The sequence below is a fragment of the Aquarana catesbeiana genome, linkage group LG09 (assembly GCF_042186555.1).
Source record: "Aquarana catesbeiana isolate 2022-GZ linkage group LG09, ASM4218655v1, whole genome shotgun sequence".
NCBI classification, from domain to species: Eukaryota; Metazoa; Chordata; class Amphibia; order Anura; family Ranidae; genus Aquarana; species Aquarana catesbeiana.
In genome coordinates, this window is record NC_133332.1 from 313,801,733 (window position 1) to 313,822,411 (window position 20,679).

Genomic DNA, 20,679 nt, shown 5'->3' on the forward strand with positions numbered 1-20,679 from the left:
CTGTAACATAACAAAATGTGGAAAAAGTGAAGCGCTGTGAATTCTTTCCGGATGCAATGTATATATAGCCAGGGTTTTTGAAATAGACTCTGCTTGACCCAAGATGGCCACCAAAGTCACATGGGGTGCCAGGATTCAATCAGATAGCTGCCTCCCCGTGTGTGAGAAACTCTAGAGGAACTAGGTTCCCCTCAACTTCCTCCTCCATCTGTATTGACGAGGGCCACCTGCAGTGGAAAATATAGACTGCACCTGCCTACAAATGGACAGCTTTGGTAGAAGTTAAAACAGTGTTTTCTGGTGCGTTGAGATATCTTCAGATTGCAGCGCGGTTTCTGATTGAACTTATACATTCCAGTAAGAGTTCCTTACACGGGTGGGGGAAGTGGACTGCAGTTGGGCAATCCATTCTCATCAAAGGCAGTAAGGTCACACCGACACCAATCGTCGATGACTTCTCCTTTCCCGGTACACCAGTATAAGCTCATAAATGCATTTTTGAACACCTGCAAAAAGGTAAAAACATCAATATGATACTTTAAAAAAAAAATGTTGGTACATTCACATCATTAAACACGTCCTGCTCACAAATATGCATTTAAAGGTGTCAGAATTCGGAAGAAAAGAATATTGGGGCTTTTGAATTGCTACATATAAACTTCATTAAAATTCATCCTTTATTGAAACATGTCCACATAAAACATATATTGTCTTAACATATAACTTGTTATCCTTTGTTCCATTGCAGTATCACAGTGACAAATCCCAACATGTTTTGCCCATCGGGCTTACTCAGGAGAACATATTACCCACTAATGTGATAACACCTATATTATATGAATACTCAATGTTGATACTTGGTAACCATCCCAGTGATGGTGCTCTGGCCACGTGGACGCTGTTTACACACACACAGATGCATATCATTTTGTACAATCTGGCTTCAGTCCCCTTGGGAGGACCAAGCGCCCCCATGTGTGTTTTCCCTTGGCATTAGATATTATATTGACCTCAGTCTGGTTCTATGGTACCTCCTGTGCTCACGCGTAAGCTTGCCATTTGACATCACTGGGAGGGTTACTAAATATCAACATTGAGTATTCATATAATATAGGAGATTTTAAAGATGTTATTACTATTAGCGAGTAATACGTCCCCCCGATAAAGCCCGATGGGCGAAACATGTTGGGAATTGGTGATAACGCCTTTAAAATCTCCTGTATTATATGAATACTCAATGTTGATACTTGGTAACCATCCCAGTGATGGTGCTCTGGCCACGTGGGCGCTGTTTACACACACACAAACACACACACACACACACAGATGCATATAGTTTTGTACAATCTGGCTTGAGTCTCCTTGTGAGGGCCAAGCGCCCCTGTGTGTGTTTTCCTTTGGCATTAGATATTATATTGATCTCAGTCTGGTTCTATGGTACCTCCTGTGCTCACATGTAAGCTTGCCATTTGACATCACTGGGGTGGTTACTAAATATCAACATTGAGTATTTAAATATTCTAGGAGATTTTAAAGGTGTTATTACCATTAGCAAGTAATACGTCCCCTGATGAAGCCCGGTTAGACGAAACATGTTGGGAATTGGTGATAACGCCTTTAAAATCTCCTATATTATATGAATACTCAATGTTGATACTTGGTAACCATCCCAGTGATGGTGCTCTGGCCACGTGGGCGCTGTTTACACACACAGATGCATATAGTTTTGTACAATCTGGCTTGAGTCTCCTTGTGAGGGCCAAGCGCCCCTGTGTGTGTTTTCCTTTGGCATTAGATATTATATTGACCTCAGTCTGGTTCTATGGTACCTCCTGTGCTCACACGTAAGCTTGCCATTGGTTACTAAAAATCCACACTGAGTATTCATATAATATAGGAGATTTTAAAGGTGTTTTTACTATTAGCGAGTAATACATCCCCTGATGAAGCCCGATGGGCGAAACATGTTGGGAATGGGTGATAATGCCTTTAAAATCTCCTAAATTATATGAATACTCAATGTTGATACTTGGTAACCATCCCAGTGATGGTGCTCCAGGCCACGTGGGTGCTGTTTTCACACATATAGTTTTGTACAATCTGGCTTCAGTCTGCTTATGAGGACCAAGCGCCCCCATGTGTGTTTTCCTTTGGCATTAGATATTATATTGACCTCAGTCTGGTTCTATGGTACCTCCTGTGCTCACATGTAAGCTTGCCATTTGACATCACCGGGAAGGTTACTAAATATCAACTTTGAGTATTCATATAATATAGGAGATTTTAAAGGTGTTATTACTATTAGCGAGTAATATGCCCCTGATGAAGCCCGATGGGCGAAACATGTTGGGAATTGGTGATAACACCTTTAAAATCTCCTATATTATATGAATACTCAATGTTGATACTTGGCAACCATCCCAGTGATGTCAAATATCAGGCTTATGTGTGACCACATGAGGTACCATAGAACCAGACTGAGGTCAGCAAAGATCCCCCACCCCATAAAAATCAAGCACTAATCTGTATGCTTACCCCCAAAGCATAAATTCATCCTCCTCACAGCACAATTCCACCCCCCTACTGAAATTCCCTTCTTCCCAGCACAAATCTTGGCCCTCCCCCATCCTCCCCAGCTGAAATCCTCTCTCTACATATGCCCTCAGCACACATCACCCCCCAAAAATGTCCCCCATCTTAGCACAAACCCCTTAAATGTCCTCTCTGAGCACAATTTCTCCCCACCGCCCATTCCAAATCTCCCCTCAGCACAAATTCCCCTCCTCCAATTCCCCATTCTAGCCCAAATCCCCCCACCAATAAAAAATCCCCTCCTAGCACAAATCCCTTTCCCCTCTACCATATCACCTTTTCTAGCACAGCCCCCCCAAATCCACCCTCCCAACACGGATCCCCCAAATCACCACTTCTAGCACACCTACCCGAATTTGCCTTCCTAGTACGATACTTACCTCCCAATTACCTCCTCCTAACACAAATCCCCTCCCCCCATTCTCCTTGTGGTGCCCCCCCCACCTCACATGACACCACAATCCCCAGGGCCCCACCCCTTGTCCCAGCACTGAGTATTCATATAATATAATAGATTTTAAAGGTATTATCACCATTAGTGGGTAAAATTGGCTGTTGCCGCATCTATATTCATGTTGCTCATCTGCCTAGTCTCAAAATATAGCTCAGAAACTTCTTAGGCTGTTAGGACACAATGGCGTCACTAGGGGGGGAGGCAGAGGGGGCCCTGACCCCCCAACATTATGCTGAACCCACAGTGGCAGAACACCAGGGCCCGGTGGCAAGACAACCTTTGCAACCCTGATAGCTCTCCCACTGCTTTGGACCCTTATATTTTCTTGGTATGCTGGTGACATATATCTCTTGTTTTCTGCCACCCTGGGGGGGGGGGCCCAATACAGTAGGAAGGGAGCTCACTGCAGAACATGTGAAAGGGCCCGTTGTGGGATCGTAGTAAAGGGCCCCAGGAGATATATATGTCTTTGTTCCCCCATGTGCCCCCCCTAAATATGAAAGCTGGAGACGCCACTGCAGCCAATTGGAAAGGGAGGTGCCCCTAGGCATGCTGGGTGTCTGTATTTATATTCGGGGAGCACATGAGGTCCTGGTCTTTACTAGAAGAGGATTGCACCAGTCAGGGGAGAGGCTACTGCCTCCCCTGGCACGTGCTGCCATGTAGCCGACATTGGGAAAGTCTACAGGGCATCTAGTCTGGTATCATGGAGAGAGAAGACCAGAAGGTACTTCAGGAGCCTTGTCAGTACAGACAAGCCTAAGGAGCCTTAGACAGTTGACCCCCTCTTGTGCTCTAAGTTGGCTGAGAGTCCATAAAAAGTACAGTAGATACATTTACATGGTCTTACAGATACCCCCTTTGAGGGCAACCACAGTCCTAATGTGGTACACGATCAAATTGAGTTTAACACCCCTCTGCTCTATAGCATCCATTCTCAGCCATGGGTTCAGTAGGAACCCTATGGCTCCTCCTGAGGGGGCTAGGACTTCCTTGAGCTGTGTGACTAGCTGACTTCCCTTCTGGTGGTGCTCTATAGTTTCAGGTCCAAAGACACTTGGCAGAGCCAATGAAGGTGATGTTCTGTAAAAAAAGGAAAGGATTGCCGCTACTCCCAGGTGAATAAACGATCAAGAGCATCGGCCTACATGGCTCAACCAAGCCACACACCCTGATTCATATCGCCCCGCTCATTGGGGCTTAACCAGAGGCGGTAATACACAGGGTGTGTGTTTTTTGGTGGAGACATGAGGCCGATCGTTATCGCTTATTCACCTGGGCTGGTTGGGAGCAGCGACAATCCTTTTCCTCTTTACATTTATTACCCCCTGGATTAGTTTGGTCATTTTGGACCTTATTTAGGCTAAAAGGGCTGGGGGTGCGATTTTGGTCATTTTGAACCGCTTTTGGGCTAAAAGGGCCGGGGGTGCGATTTTGGACATTTTGGACCCTTTTAGAGATAAAAGGGCCGGGGGTACGATTTTTGGTGATTTTGGACCAATTTCGGGCTAAAAGGGCAAGGGGGTGCGATTTTGGTAATTTTGGACCATTTTCAAGATATAAGGGCCAGGGGTGCGATTTTTGGCGATTTGGGACGCTTTCGGGCTAAAATGGCCCGGGGTGCGATTTTTGGCGATTTGGGACCGTTTTCGAGTTAAAAGGGCCGGGGGTGCGATTTTTGGCGATTTTGGACCCTTGTAGAGATAAAAGGGGCGGGGGTGCGATTTTCTGTGATTCTGGACCGATTTTGGGATAAAAGGGTCGGAGGTGCGATTTTGGTCATTTTGGACCATTTTCAAGATACAAGGGCCGGGGGTGCGATTTTTGGAGATTTTGGACCATTTTAGAGATAAAAGGGCCGGGGGTGCGATTTTTGGTCATTTTGGACCCTTTTAGAGACAAAAGGACTGGGGGTGCAATTTTTGTCTTTTTGGACCATTTTCAAGATAAAAGGGCCGGGGGTGCGATTTTTGAAATTTTGGACCAATTTCCAGCTAAAAGGGCCGGGGGTGCGATTTTGGTAATTTTGGACCCTTTTAGAGATAAAAGGGCCGGGGGGGGGCAATTATTGTTGATTTTGGACCGAGTTCCAGATAAAAGGGCCGGGGGTGCGATTTTTGGTGATTTTGGACCCTTTTAGAGATAAACGAGTCGGGGGTGCGATTTTGGTCTTTTTGGACCCTTTTAGAGATAAAAGGGCCGGGGGTGCGATTTTTGTTGATTTTGGACCAATTTCGGGCTATAAGGGCCGGGGGTGCGATTTTCATAATTTTGGATCGATTTTGGGCTAAAAGGGCCGGGGGTGCGATTTTTTAAATTTTGGACCAATTTTAGGCTAAAAGGTCCGGGGGTGCGATTCTTGGTCATTTTGGACCGATTTCAAGCTAAAAGGGCCGGGGGTGCGATTTTGGTCTTTTTGGATCATTTTCAATATAAAAGGGCAGGGGGTGCGATTTTGGTCTTTTTGAACCATTTTTAAGATAAAAGGGCCGGGGGTGCGATTTTTGAAATTTTGGACCGTTTTTGGGCTAAAAGGGCCGGGGGTGCGATTTTGGTCACTTTAGACCGCTTTGGGGCTAAAAGGGTCGGGGGTGCGATGTTTTAGCTACAAAATACAATGAATAAATGAAAATTCTTTCCACTGCAGACCAAACCTCTGAAGAAGGCCCTTTTTGGGCCGAAACGCGTCAGTATTCATGCACAACCAGCATCATTCGTATTGAATGTTGTGTATTATTGTGTCTGCATTCACTGTATTGAATTTTTATTTCCGTTACCAGAGCTCACATTTTAACTTCACTGTCATTTTGATACATTTTGTCACTAATAAAGTTATTACATTTTTACTCAATATCGAGTTATTCCCATAATTTCTTGCTGCCTTGGAAACCCCGCCCCCTGGGGGACCCTTCCCTTTTTTTTTGTCAGTATAAGGGTTTACAACCACTTTAAGGCCCAAGGTGTTAGATGGGCTTCCTGTGATCCCAGTGAGTCCCACACGATTGGAAGCCCATCCTACCGTGATTGGAAGCCCATCCTACCGCGATTGGAAGCCCATCCTACCACGATTGGAAGCCCATCCTACCACGATTGGGAGCCCATCTTATCACGATTGGAAGCCCGTCCTACCGCGATTGGAAGCCCATCCTATCACGATTGGAAGCCCATCCTACCACGATTGGAAGCCCGTTCTACCACGATTGGAAGCCCGTCCTACCACGATTGGAAGCCCGTCCTACCACGATTGGAAGCTCGTCCTACCACGATTGGAAGCCTGTCATACCGCGATTGGAAGCCCATCCTACCACGATTGGAAGCCCATCCTATCACGATTGGAAGCCCATCCTACCACGATTGGAAGCCCATCCTATCATGATTGGAAGCCCATCCTACAGCGATTGGAAGCCCATCCTACCGCGATTGGAAGCCCATCCTACCACGATTGGAAGCCCATCGTACCGCGATTGGAAGCCCATCCTATCACGATTGGAAGCCCATCCTACCGCGATTGGAAGCCCATCCTACCGCGATTGGAAGCCCATCCTATCATGATTGGAAGCCCATCCTACCGCGATTTTAAGCCCATCCTACCACGACTGGATGCCTATCCTACCGCGATTGGAAGCCCATCCTACCACGATTGGAAGCCCATCCTACCGTGATTGGTAGCCTATCCTACCGCGATTGGAAGCTTATCCTATCACGATTGGAAGCCCATCCTACCACAATTGGAAGCCCATCCTATCACGATTGGAAGCCCATCCTATCACGATTGGAAGCCCGTCCTACCACGATTGGAAGCCCATCCTATCACGATTGGAAACCCGTCCTACCACGATTGGAAGCCCATCCTACAACGATTGGAAGCCCTTCCTACCACGATTGGAAGCCCATCCTACCACGAATGGAAGCCTGTCCTACCACGATTGGAAGCCCATCCTACCACGATTGGAAGCCCGTCCTACCGCGATTGGAAGCCCATCCTACCGCGATTGGAAGCCCATCCTACCGTGATTGGAAGCCCGTCCTACCGCGATTGGAAGCCCGTCCTACCGCGATTGGAAGCCCGTCCTACAACGATTGGAAGCCCGTCCTACCACGATTGGAAGCCCGTCCTACCACGATTGGAAGCCCGTCCTACCACGATTGGAAGCCCATCCTACCACGATTGGAAGCCCGTCATACCGCGATTGGAAGCCCGTCATACCGCGATTGGAAGCCCGTCATACCGCGATTGGAAGCCCGTCATACCGCGATTGGAAGCCCATCCTACCACGATTGGAAGCCCGTCCTACCACGATTGGAAGCCCATCCTACAGCGATTGGAAGCCCATCCTACCGCGATTGGAAGCCCATCCTACCGCGATTGGAAGCCCATCCTACCGCGATTGGAAGCCCATTCTATCATGATTGGAAGCCCATCTTACCACGATTGGAAGCCCATCCTACCGCGATTTTAAGCCCATCCTACCACGATTGGATGCCTATCCTACCGTGATTGGAAGCCCATCCTACCACGATTGGAAGCCAATCCTACCACGATTGGAAGCCCATCCTACCACGATTGGAAGCCCATCCTACCGCGATTGGTAGCCTATCCTACCGCGATTGGAAGCCCATCCTATCACGATTTGAAGCCCATCCTACCACGATTGGAAGCCCATCCTATCACGATTGGAAGCCCATCCTACCGCGATTGGAAGCCCATCCTACCGCGAATGGAAGCCCATCCTATCATGATTGGAAGCCCATCCTACCACGATTGGAAGCCCATCCTACCACGATTGGAAGCCCATCCTACCACGATTGGAAGCCCATCCTACAACGATAGGAAGCCCTTCCGACCGCGATTGGAAGCCCATCCTACCGCGATTGGAAGCCCATCCTACCACGATTGGAAGCCCATCCTACCGCGATTGGTAGCCTATCCTACCGCGATTGGAAGCTTATCCTATCACGATTGGAAGCCCATCCTACCACGATTGGAAGCCCATCCTATCACGATTGGAAGCCCATCCTATCACGATTGGAAGCCCGTCCTACCACGATTGGAAGCCCATCCTATCACGATTGGAAGCCCGTCCTACCACGATTGGAAGCCCATCCTACAACGATTGGAAGCCCTTCCTACCACGATTGGAAGCCCATCCTACCATGATTGGAAGCCTGTCCTACCACGATTGGAAGCCCATCCTACCACGATTGGAAGCCCGTTCTACCGCGATTGGAAGCCCATCCTACCGCGATTGGAAGCCCATCCTACCGTGATTGGAAGCCCGTCCTACCGCGATTGGAAGCCCGTCCTACCGCGATTGGAAGCCCGTCCTACCGCGATTGGAAGCCCGTCCTACCACGATTGGAAGCCCATCCTACCACGATTGGAAGCCCATCCTACCACGATTGGAAGCCCGTCATACCGCGATTGGAAGCCCGTCATACCGCGATTGGAAGCCCATCCTACCACGATTGGAAGCCCGTCCTACCACGATTGGAAGCCCATCCTACAGCGATTGGAAGCCCATCCTACCACGATTGGAAGCCCATCCTACCGCGATTGGAAGCCCATCCTATCATGATTGGAAGCCCATCTTACCACGATTGGAAGCCCATCCTACCGCGATTTTAAGCCCATCCTACCATGATTGGATGCCTATCCTACCGTGATTGGAAGCCCATCCTACCACGATTGGAAGCCCATCCTACCACGATTGGAAGCCCATCCTACCACGATTGGAAGCCCATCCTACCGCGATTGGTAGCCTATCCTACCGCGATTGGAAGCCCATCCTATCACGATTTGAAGCCCATCCTACCACGATTGGAAGCCCATCCTATCACGATTGGAAGCCCATCCTACTGCGATTGGAAGCCCATCCTACCGCGAATGGAAGCCCATCCTATCATGATTGGAAGCCCATCCTACCACGATTGGAAGCCCATCCTACCACGATTGGAAGCCCACCCTACCACGATTGGAAGCCCATCCTACAACGATTGGAAGCCCTTCCGACCGCGATTGGAAGCCCATCCTACCGCGATTGGTAGCCTATCCTACCGCGATTGGAAGCCCATCCTATCACGATTGGAAGCCCATCCTACCGCGATTGGAAGCCCATCCTATCACGATTGGAAGCCCATCCTACCACGATTGGAAGCCCGTTCTACCGCGATTGGAAGCCCATCCTACCGCGATTGGAAGCCCATCCTACCGTGATTGGAAGCCCGTCCTACCGCGATTGGAAGCCCGTCCTACCGCGATTGGAAGCCCGTCCTACCGCGATTGGAAGCCCGTCCTACCACGATTGGAAGCCCGTCCTACCACGATTGGAAGCCCGTCCTACCACGATTGGAAGCCCGTCCTACCACGATTGGAAGCCCGTCCTACCACGATTGGAAGCCCATCCTACCACGATTGGAAGCCCGTCATACCGCGATTGGAAGCCCGTCATACCGCGATTGGAAGCCCATCCTACCACGATTGGAAGCCCGTCCTACCACGATTGGAAGCCCATCCTACAGCGATTGGAAGCCCATCCTACCACGATTGGAAGCCCATCCTACCGCGATTGGAAGCCCATCCTATCATGATTGGAAGCCCATCTTACCACGATTGGAAGCCCATCCTACCGCGATTTTAAGCCCATCCTACCATGATTGGATGCCTATCCTACCGTGATTGGAAGCCCATCCTACCACGATTGGAAGCCCATCCTACCACGATTGGAAGCCCATCCTATCACGATTGGAAGCCCATCCTACTGCGATTGGAAGCCCATCCTACCGCGAATGGAAGCCCATCCTATCATGATTGGAAGCCCATCCTACCACGATTGGAAGCCCATCCTACCACGATTGGAAGCCCATCCTACCACGATTGGAAGCCCATCCTACAACGATTGGAAGCCCTTCCGACCGCGATTGGAAGCCCATCCTACCGCGATTGGTAGCCTATCCTACCGCGATTGGAAGCCCATCCTATCACGATTGGAAGCCCATCCTACCGCGATTGGAAGCCCATCCTATCACGATTGGAAGCCCATCCTACCACGATTGGAAGCCCGTTCTACCGCGATTGGAAGCCCATCCTACCGCGATTGGAAGCCCATCCTACCGCGATTGGAAGCCCGTCCTACCGCGATTGGAAGCCCGTCCTACCGCGATTGGAAGCCCGTCCTACCACGATTGGAAGCCCGTCCTACCACGATTGGAAGCCCGTCCTACCACGATTGGAAGCCCGTCCTACCACGATTGGAAGCCCATCCTACCACGATTGGAAGCCCGTCATACCGCGATTGGAAGCCCGTCATACCGCGATTGGAAGCCCATCCTACCACGATTGGAAGCCCGTCCTACCACGATTGGAAGCCCATCCTACAGCGATTGGAAGCCCATCCTACCACGATTGGAAGCCCATCCTACCGCGATTGGAAGCCCATCCTATCATGATTGGAAGCCCATCCTATCATGATTGGAAGCCCATCTTACCACGATTGGAAGCCCATCCTACCGCGATTTTAAGCCCATCCTACCATGATTGGATGCCTATCCTACCGTGATTGGAAGCCCATCCTACCACGATTGGAAGCCCATCCTACCACGATTGGAAGCCCATCCTACCACGATTGGAAGCCCATCCTACCGCGATTGGTAGCCTATCCTACCGCGATTGGAAGCCCATCCTATCACGATTTGAAGCCCATCCTACCACGATTGGAAGCCCATCCTATCACGATTGGAAGCCCATCCTACTGCGATTGGAAGCCCATCCTACCGCGAATGGAAGCCCATCCTATCATGATTGGAAGCCCATCCTACCACGATTGGAAGCCCATCCTACCACGATTGGAAGCCCATCCTACCACGATTGGAAGCCCATCCTACAACGATTGGAAGCCCTTTCGACCGCGATTGGAAGCCCATCCTACCGCGATTGGTAGCCTATCCTACCGCGATTGGAAGCCCATCCTATCACGATTGGAAGCCCATCCCACCGCGATTGGAAGCCCATCCTATCACGATTGGAAGCCCATCCTACCGCGATTGGAAGCCCATCCTATCATGATTGGAAGCCCATCCTACCACGATTGGAAGCCCATCCTACCACGATTGGAAGCCCGTCCTACCACGATTGGAAGCCTGTCCTACCACGATTGGAAGCCCGTCCTACCACGATTGGAAGCCCATCCTACCATGATTGGAAGCCCATCCTACCAGTTATGGTGCAGTTGTAGGTTCCCCCAACACAAAACATAGATAAAGCCCACCTCTGCCCAGCCACAGGGTTAAATGACATACAAACCTTCATCTCTGGTCTTAGAAGCTGCTTTAAAAAAAAAAAAAAACACATCCTATGCATGACACGGATGGGTGGTAAAGATAATAAAAGTGTATTCACCTCTCGTGTCGAATTATCTTGAATTAAATTATACAGGGGAGTGATCCGGTTAATTTCCAAGAGAACCGGGATAGGGCTGACTTGTTCCTTGCCAGCCCGTCGGCACAGGTGGCAGCTGGCTGGGCAGCGGCCTTTCTCTTCACAGTGGATTTCCACTCCCATGATAAGCTGGTCATCGGAGAGCATCTGAGCCGTCAGCAGCCCTGAGAGGTAGGTGATGAACGGCATGGATTTCAGCTCCTTCTTGCTGCCCAGTTCAGTTGTTTCTATGCATGAAAAAAAAAAACAAAAAACAAAAACAGAATGGGTTCATCAATAATTCATAACGCAACATGACAATTATTGTCCGTGGACAAAAGCACCGCGCCATTGTCACGCAACATAGGATAGCTTGATTACCATGAGATGACGGGGGAGGCTTAGAACTGAATCCTCCGGGGCTTCCAACAGAATAAAAATCGTTCTACATTTTTTGGACGGGATTCCTCTGGAGGCTTCCAAACTCCAAAAAACATACTTGTAGGTAAACCGGCGCCCAGAGAAAGCACGAATATGGGATTGTGGTTGGCTGTGATCAATTTTCTTTCATTGTCCTTTCACTTGTATTACTTGAGTTGACCCGGAAATTCGGTCGATGTGAGACTCAGGCCAAGTCTCATGGATGTGGATCAGGCCCGGGACCAGGGGGCGGGCAGGAGGGGCAGCTGCCCTGGACACTGTGGTATCATGTGAGGTGGGAGGGCGTCGTGAGGAGATTGGGGGGGAGGGTATTTGTGTTGGAAGGGGAATTGGGGGGGTGCCAAGGGGTAAGAATTGTTGTAGGAGGGGACACATTTTTTTTTGGGGGGGGGGATTGCTAGGAGAGGGGATTTAGGGGGATCTGTGTTTGGAGGGGGGATGGAGGAAGCAGATTTGTGCTAGTAGTGAGGATAGGCGGGTTTTGTGCTAGAAGAGGTGATATGATGGGGGGAGGGGGGGTTTGGTAGGAGGGAATTTTTTTGGGGGGGTGAATTTGTGCTACGAGGGGGGATTGGGGGGGAATTTGTACTGGGAGGGGAGATTTGGAGTGGGGGGGGCAGGATGTGTACTTGGAGTAGAATTTGTAGGGATAGAGGATTTGTACTAGGAGGGGTGATTTTTTTTCGGGGGGGGGGCATTTGTGCTGGGGAGATTTGGTGGGTTGGGGGGCATAGATTGGTACTGGGAGGAAGGGAATTTATGCTTAGGGGGTAATCATGCAGATTAGTGCTGTTTTTTTGAGGGGGGGCGGTGGGATCTTTACTGCACCTTAATGTTCATGCATCTTGGGGAGGGGGGGTGGAGTTTAGCATGTTCTCCCTGGGCTTTAGATGACCTTGACCCGGCACTGATGTGGATGTCCTTTGCTGAATCCAAATTTCCATGTTATTTTTGGCAGTTAAGATCCCTAAAAAGCTTCTAGGAGAAATGAACCAATAGTAGGAAGCTTGCACCCCCCTTTTTTCACCATGCAATGCCTTTTATCATTAGGGCAAATGCCTTGGAGGGATGGGGCAGCAAAGCAACCATGACCCAATGTTGAGGTGCCTCTTCCAAACATCTGGTCCCCAAAAAGGACGTGAGGGTTTGTGAGAGGGGGAACTTATAAGAATATGGAAGCTTGCTTCATATTATGGGGGCCCAAGATATGCATCCTCTCCCCGCTTATTACTCAATCCCAAAAAGTGAAATGTAGATAAACACACTGTGAGGACCTGGGTCTGAACCTTTGTCCTCGACTTTGTCTGGTGATGTCTCTCCTTGCTAAGCCTCCTGAGATGCTGGACAGCATCCTGTCTGATCCATTGGGCAATCCTCCCTTGTGCCTTGTTTCTGCTGAACCTTAAACCCTTTGCTCCTCCCATGAGCTTCATCTTTAGGCCATGCCTTTGCATTTCCTGTTTGTCAGATTAACGTAACGCCGAATCTCCTGAAGAAGCCGTGAACGGCGAAACATGTAGAGAGACAATTTACTTCTGTTGATACTTGTTACTGATGTACTGTGGTTTTACCCTTTTTTCAAATATGTATTTTTAATACAATAAATATTTTCTATTCTTCTAAATTTTGTATATGTGTGCGCTTTAAAAGTCCCAATTTCTCTCCTTCTGTGTTAGGGTTGCCACCTGTTCAGGATTCGCCTCGACAGTCCGGATTTTGAATCAAGTGTCCATTCTTCAGACCACCTTAAACCCAGACACCTAATTTCAGACCAGACTGTGGCTCCCCAAGTAACAGAGTACAGACGAGTGCCTAATCACCAGGGTTGCCAACCAGTCGTCTAAGTCTCTCTCACACTTCCCAGAGTCAGTACAGTTGCCAAACCCCTCCACATCACCCGCCTTCGCATGGCCAGAAGAGGAGAGAGGGCTTAATCTGCTTTTCCTTCTCCCGCCCCTACCCCTACCCCACTGTGTCTGCCCACCCACACTCCAATCCCTGGCGTGCTGTGCCTCAAAAAAGGGATGTGTGGGGGGGAAGGGGAATTTAAAGCCCATCAGCCGGCAGGTACGTCATGGATGAATGGTGCCGATACCCGAGGCTCCATCCTTGGGTGAGTGAGCTCAACATCCACCAGTGGCGGCCCATCCATACAAGACACAGGGGTGCCTCCCCCTTAATCCAAGGCCCCTAATCTACATGCAGGGTGCTGGACGCATGGATTCCAATGGGATTTTTTTTTAGAGCACGTGATTAGAACCTGAGGTTCTAATTAGCTTCAAAAAAGTGGTGGTGCTCTGCGCCCCGAGTCCCCCCTAGTTGTGTGACAATAGCGAATATTCATATTCACACTGATTCTCCTGGCCAATCAGGAAGCGGGTCTTGAGATTAGTTTCCTGTTTGGCCGAAAGGAGAAGAGATCCTATTGGCTTAAAGGGGTTGTAAAAGTGTTTTCACCTTAATGCATTCTATGCATTAAGGTGAAAAAACGTCCGACAATACCGCCCTCCAGCCCCCCCCCCCGTTGTACTTACCTGACCCCTCGAAAGTCCCGCGCTCGCCCCCGACATCCTCTACGCCTGGCCAATGATTGGTCACAGTGGATGGATTGAAAGCCATTGGCTCGCGCTGCTGTCAGTCACATCCAATGACGCGGCGCGCCGGGGGGCGGGGCCGAGTGATACAGTGAGCGGCTATGGCCCTCGGCTGTATCACGGGAGCGCGCCCGCAAGAACTCAACACCAATGCGAGGGAGCTCACATGAAGGTGTTGAGTCCTTGCGGGGTGGGGGGGGGAGCCGAGACAGACGCCGAGGGACCCCAGAAGACCAGGTTCGGGGCCACTCTGTAAGAAGAGGAGGGAGGAGACGCACTGCCGCCGTGAGGAGACGCAGGAGAAGTCACCGCCTGTCTCCATAGATGGGGTAAGTGTGGGGCTGCGACCCGACTGACCCATGGGGGGGGGGGCGGGGTGTGGGTGACCCAACCGACCTAGGGGGGCAGGGTGCGGTGGACCCAACTGACTTGGGGGGGTTGCTGTGGGTGCAATGTTTGCCGCCCCCCCCCCCCCCCAAAAAAAAAAAGAAACACCAGCCGCCACTGGTGAGTACACTAAGGTAAGGGGGACACAGATGTAAGGGGTGCTCTGCAGACTCTGATGCAAGGGGGACTTTGAGAACCCTAATTTAGGGGGAATGTTCGGGCTTGGCTTGAAGAAAAGGTGGCAACCCTACCCTCGCCACCTGTTGCTCTTTCCCCATCATGACTGCATTTGGTTAATGACATCTTCTGGGATCCCCGAGGGTTTGAATACATTCTAGAATCTGGGGATGTGAATGGGTCAACTGGCCAATCAGTTTGGTGGCTCAACGAAAGCGTGAATGGGCTAGGTTCGGAATCGGAATTTGCCTTCAATAAAGCACTTCAGAATTCGTAAATCACAAGTGAATGCAAATTATGTAGCAACTCACTTTTCACAAAGAATTAACAAAATACGTAAATGCTACTACTGCTACCACTAATAATAATAATAATAATAATAATAGGCTCTCCCAGTTGTTCCAGTAAATATTATGCTGAAATTTATATCGGGAAAAACTAAGATAATTCATAACGTCAATCTAGAAATTGTCTTGTATATAACGTTACCATCCTGGAATAGAAATCAATTATGTAAAAATTTGTGTTCCATTGCCATCTACTGGTTCCAAACGAGAAATACAATATACAAATGTGTCTTATATGAGGGGAATCTACGCTATATTGTCAAAAGTATTGGGACGCCTGCCTTTACACGCACATGAACTTGTCATGTAATGGCATCCCAGTCTTAGTCTGTAGGGTTCAATACTGGGTTGGCCCACCCTTTGCAGCTATAACAGCTTCAACTCTTCTAGGAAGGCTGTCCACAGGGTTTAGTAGTGTGTCTATGGGGATGTTTGACCATTCTTCCAGAAGCACATTTATGAGGTCAGGCACTGATGTTGGACAAGAAGGCAGTCTCTGCTCTAATTCATGCCAAAGGTGTTCTATCAGGTTGGGTGCAGACCAGTCAAGTTCCTCCACCCCAAACTTGCTCATCCGTGTCTATTTGTGATTTTGGCCTCAATAAAAAAAAAAAAAAGGACTATTGAAACCATCAAACCAACTGATGTTCCCCTTCTGTCAGGACCTGGATCACCTGCTAATGACACTGCTTCCCAGAGTGGGAGGTTGTAGTTCCAGTGTCCACCAGCAGGCGTCTCCAGATACCAGTAATCAGTCTACACTCGATGCTGGCTGCTGGGAGGGTATTTAGTCCCTCTTCTACAATTACACGTCGCTTCAGTGTTTTGCTTTGCTGTCAGGTACTGCTTGCCACTTATCCTGAGCCTAGATCCCAATCTTGCTCCTGCCCTGCATCCTGAACCTTGCTGCCTCTTTTCTGCTCCCCTTGTACCTGATCCCAGTCTTGGTTCCCCCTCCCCATCTGTTCCCTGCATCTCCAGCTTTCCCTGTTTATCCATGTTCCCCATGTTTTGTACATATGGTGTATAGTTAGTTTGTTAGTAAGGCTTCCCATTAGTTTGGTTGCTAGTTAGACAATTTTTCTATATGGTTGTGGTTCACTTGTATCTTCACGTTTGGTGTGTTTCCTGTTTGCTGGTGTTTGGATGTCTTTTGTTCTACTATTAATAAATGTACTTTACTATATATAATTTGGTCTCAGTTTCCTAGTGTAGCTACCATTCCTGCTGCTGATTCCTGACACTTTGCCAGCACTCCACCACTCCTCTTTCTATCGTTCCATGCTCCAGCCAGCACAAATACCTGCTGCTTTTGGGTATGGGGGGGGGGGACATGTGACCTCCTCCCGTGTGAAAGTGTGTTGATCTAGCAGCCAATCACTATGCCTGAGGCTCCATCAAACCAACTGATAGTCACCTTGTGTCAGGTCCTGGATGACCTTCTAATGGCACTGTGCTTCCCAGAGTGGGAGGTTGTAATTCCAGTGTCCACCAGCGGGCGTCTCCCAGCAGATTCCAGTAATAAGTCTTCACCCAATGCTGGCTGCTGGGAGGGTATTTAGTCCCTCCTCTACTATTACATGTCGCTTCAGTGTTTTATCCATGTTTAGCCATGTTCCCCATGTTTTGTACATATGATATATACTGTAGTTTGTTAGTTAGGCTTCCTATTACTTAGGTTGCTAATTAGGCATTTTTTCTATATGGTTGTGGTTCACTTATATCTTCATGCTTGCTGTGTTTCCTGTTTGCTGGTGTTTGGATGTTCTACTATTAATAGATATACTTCACTATATATAGTGTGGTCTCAGTTTCCTAGTGTAGCTGTGCAGATTTGACCATCCCTGCTGCTGATTTCTGAAACTTTGCCAGCATTCCGCCACTCCACTTTCTATCGTTCCATGCCCCAGCCAGCAAAAATACCTGTTGCTTTTTGGGTATGGGGGAACATGTGACCTCCTCCCATGTGAAAGTGTGTCAGTCTAGCAGCCAATCGCTATGCCTGAGCGCCGTCACATGCAGGGCCATCTTTAATACTGATTGGACCCTGGGCAAATCATACAGATACTTTGCCTCGAATTGCAGGGCGCTTTTGACCCCCACTAGTGGCCGAAGTAGGGGTTAAAAACGCCCATGTTGCTGCGCGTCTGAATCGCTTTTCAGGCGCTTTGGAAAGCGCTGCCCGTTCATTTCAATGGGCGGGGCATTTGGTTTGCGCTGTATACAGCGCTCCCAAACCGCCCCGAAGATGCTGCTTGCAGGGCTTTTCCTAACGTCTCGTAAGCGCACCGCCCCCAGTGTGAAAAGTCACACTGAAATGAATGAGAGGCGGTTTTTAGGCATTATTTAGAGGCTATTTCTAGCACTGAAAACCGCCTCACTGTGAAAGGGGTCTAATGGCCCGTACACACAATCCGAATATCGTACGAAAACGGTCGTCCAAGGAAGGATCGTACGATATTCGGAACGTGTGTACGATCGGCCGTGCGATATGCGGGTCGTGTGTACGGGGCATTAATCAGGCTCTGGCTGAATGTCCAGCAGACTCCTTAACACCCCTGATTAGAGCAGGTGTGCACTGCAAAGAACACAGCAAAGAACTCAGCAAAGAGCTCAGCTGCAGTGCTCAGTGCTGACCAGCAGAGGGCGAAGTCTCAAGGCTAACAGAATTCAAATCCTAATTAAATGTGCTGAAACTTAAATAGGCTTTTCAACACGACATTTCATATAGGATACACGGCGCGTCTATGTAAACGGGCACTACGTCTATTGATTGCAAGAGAAAAGAAAAACCCTGCCAGTAGTTTAGATCTAGATCACACAGCCACTTTACTGCATGTTACTATAATTTTGCAACCAAAATATAGCCCTTTGTACCAGCAGTAAAAGGCGCGACCGCGCGCAGCGAAACCGCGCTAGCGTTTCAGAACCGATAGATCCCATGATTAAATTTGACACACTAAATAGTTCCCATAAAAGGTTATACAAGCGATACTAACAGCGTAGCCTTGGAAGAATTGCGGCAGTTTGTTATATCAGCGATGCCTATGGCCACCTAAGACAGATATACACACTAGATGTTTAGTACATTGAACCCCTTTTAATGGTCGTCTGTTCAGAGGAGAGTTGACTTTTGTATATAAAAGACTTCCAATTGCACTGCCGAGATTTTTTTTATTTCCTAAATGATCTTTAAACCCTTCACACCTAAGGGTGAAACAAATCTAAATGCCCGAGCACAATTTTACAACTTTGGCACGAGTTAGTAAAACCGCACAAATCGTCACAACTACTTTGTGCGTCCAGGTGGATTATACCGTGTTTTTTTCAGGACAAATTGGGCTTTCATTTGGTTTCCTGATTTTTTTTTTCTTATTATCAAAGAAAAAATGGCCCAAAATAGTAAAAAAAAAAAAAAAAAATTTAAATTTATTTTTCTTGTTACTACCATAACCTACCACCAAAAGAACAACCCAAAATAAATTCTTCTGCTCCTGATGGTGATCGCAGCGATACTGCATATGTGTAAGTTGTTGTTTGGACCCGTAGTACGGCCCAGAAACAATGGTGCGCATTATGCTTTTTTGTTTTAAATCCTACCTAAAACACACCGACACTGATACTAATTTTAAAAAAATAAAAATAAAAAAATCCTGTCCAAAAAATTACTGACCCTGACCTTGACCCAAACACTAACCCTTGCACTGACCTAGATCAAACCTTGATCTAGGCATTTTTTAAATTTTTAAAATTTTTTATTTATTTTTTTAATTTTAATTTTTTTATTTCATTTGTAATTTTTTTATTTATTTTTTTATTATTAGTTTTTTTATTTTTTATTTATTTTTTTATTTTTTATTTATTTTTATTTTTTTAATTTTTAATTTTATTTTTTATTTTTTTTATTTATTTTTTTATTATTAATATTTATTTATTTATTTATTTTTATTTTTTAAATTTTTTATTTTTTTTACATTTTTTTTATTTTTTTTTTATTATTAATTTTTTTTTTTATTATTAACTTTTTTATTTTTTCTTCACACGCTTTTTTTTTTGTATCTCTGCAGAGAGACAGAGAGTGATACAATGTATCTCTCTCGTCCATTCACAGAGACAGAAAACGCAGGGGGGGGGGGGGGCATGTTTCACAGTGACCGATCACCTTGATAGCCAATCAGAGGCTATCACAGCGATCAGGTGACCCGGTAATCGGCCGTTTCGGGTCCCCGATCATTAGAATGGGGCCTGGCGCTCTCGGTGAGATGACCCCAGTCTCTGTGCTAGGAGAGAACCGTGCGGCATGCTCCCAGCACAGAGGGAGGTACGCAAATATGCGGCCCCACGGAAAAAAAAAGCCCAGTCCAGTGAGGCCGCATATTTATTTTGACAATAAAATATATTTTTTGACAATATATTATATATACCAATGGCTGTTTGTGCAAACTATTGTAAAGTGACACCTCTCAATGGCAGAAGGATATATAATTTCCGTGGACCAGGGATTAAAACCAATCCCTAGAACAGTGATGGTGAACCTTGGCACCCCAGATGTTTTAGAACTACATTTCCCATGATGCTCAACTACACTGCAGAGTGCATGAGCATCATGGGAAATGTAGTTCCAAAACATCTGGGGTTCCAAGGTTTGCCATCTGTACGAGTACAGGGGTTACTACGCATGCACCAATGGCGCGTTGCCGCAAGAGCATGCCCAACTGAGAATGCGCCAAAGACCCCTCAGGGCGCCAACCCGCACTTGCGCAGAAGACTTGATGGAAAAGGGCAGGAAAATGCCCAGGACGTGCAAAGGAAGTGACCTCAACCTGATGGAAAAAGGCGGGAAAATACCCAGGAGGCGCACAGGAAATGACATCAACCTGATGGAAAAAGGTGGGAAAATCCCCAGGAGGCGCACAGGAAGTGACCTCAAACTTCCCTATTTAAGCCCAGCCCAGACACTGCCAAATTGCTGGATTATCTTCAGTCCCCCCTTGTTCCTGTGCTAGTGTGTGATCTGTCTGAACCTGTTGTGACCTGGAAACCTACTTGACTACTCTTGATTGCTGCTTGCCATTGACCTCGGATTTGTACCTTGACCATTCTACTTCTTTGTCCCTTTTGTACTCAGCTGCCAGATTGGAACCGACCCCCGGCTTGGATCTCGACCATTCTTCTTCTGATTAACCCTTTTATGCTTCGCTGCCCAACTGGACTTGACCTCGGCTCGGATCTCGGACTAAGGCTTGCAAGGTGCTCCGCACCCCTGGCACCCTT

General features: G+C 48.0%; 1 protein-coding gene across 3 annotated transcripts in view; it reads right to left on the bottom strand.

Moving 5' to 3' along the window:
- The window catches only part of ASTN2 (astrotactin 2), a 384,099-nt gene that overhangs the window by 28,671 nt on the left and 334,749 nt on the right, over nt 1-20,679 (bottom strand). For all 3 annotated transcript variants that reach the window (XM_073600690.1, XM_073600689.1, XM_073600692.1), the window contains 2 exons: nt 11,442-11,707; nt 373-506 (listed from right to left, as the gene is read on the bottom strand). In XM_073600690.1, coding sequence (XP_073456791.1) covers nt 373-506; nt 11,442-11,707 — 400 coding nt within the window. The remainder of the gene's footprint in view (nt 1-372; nt 507-11,441; nt 11,708-20,679) is intronic.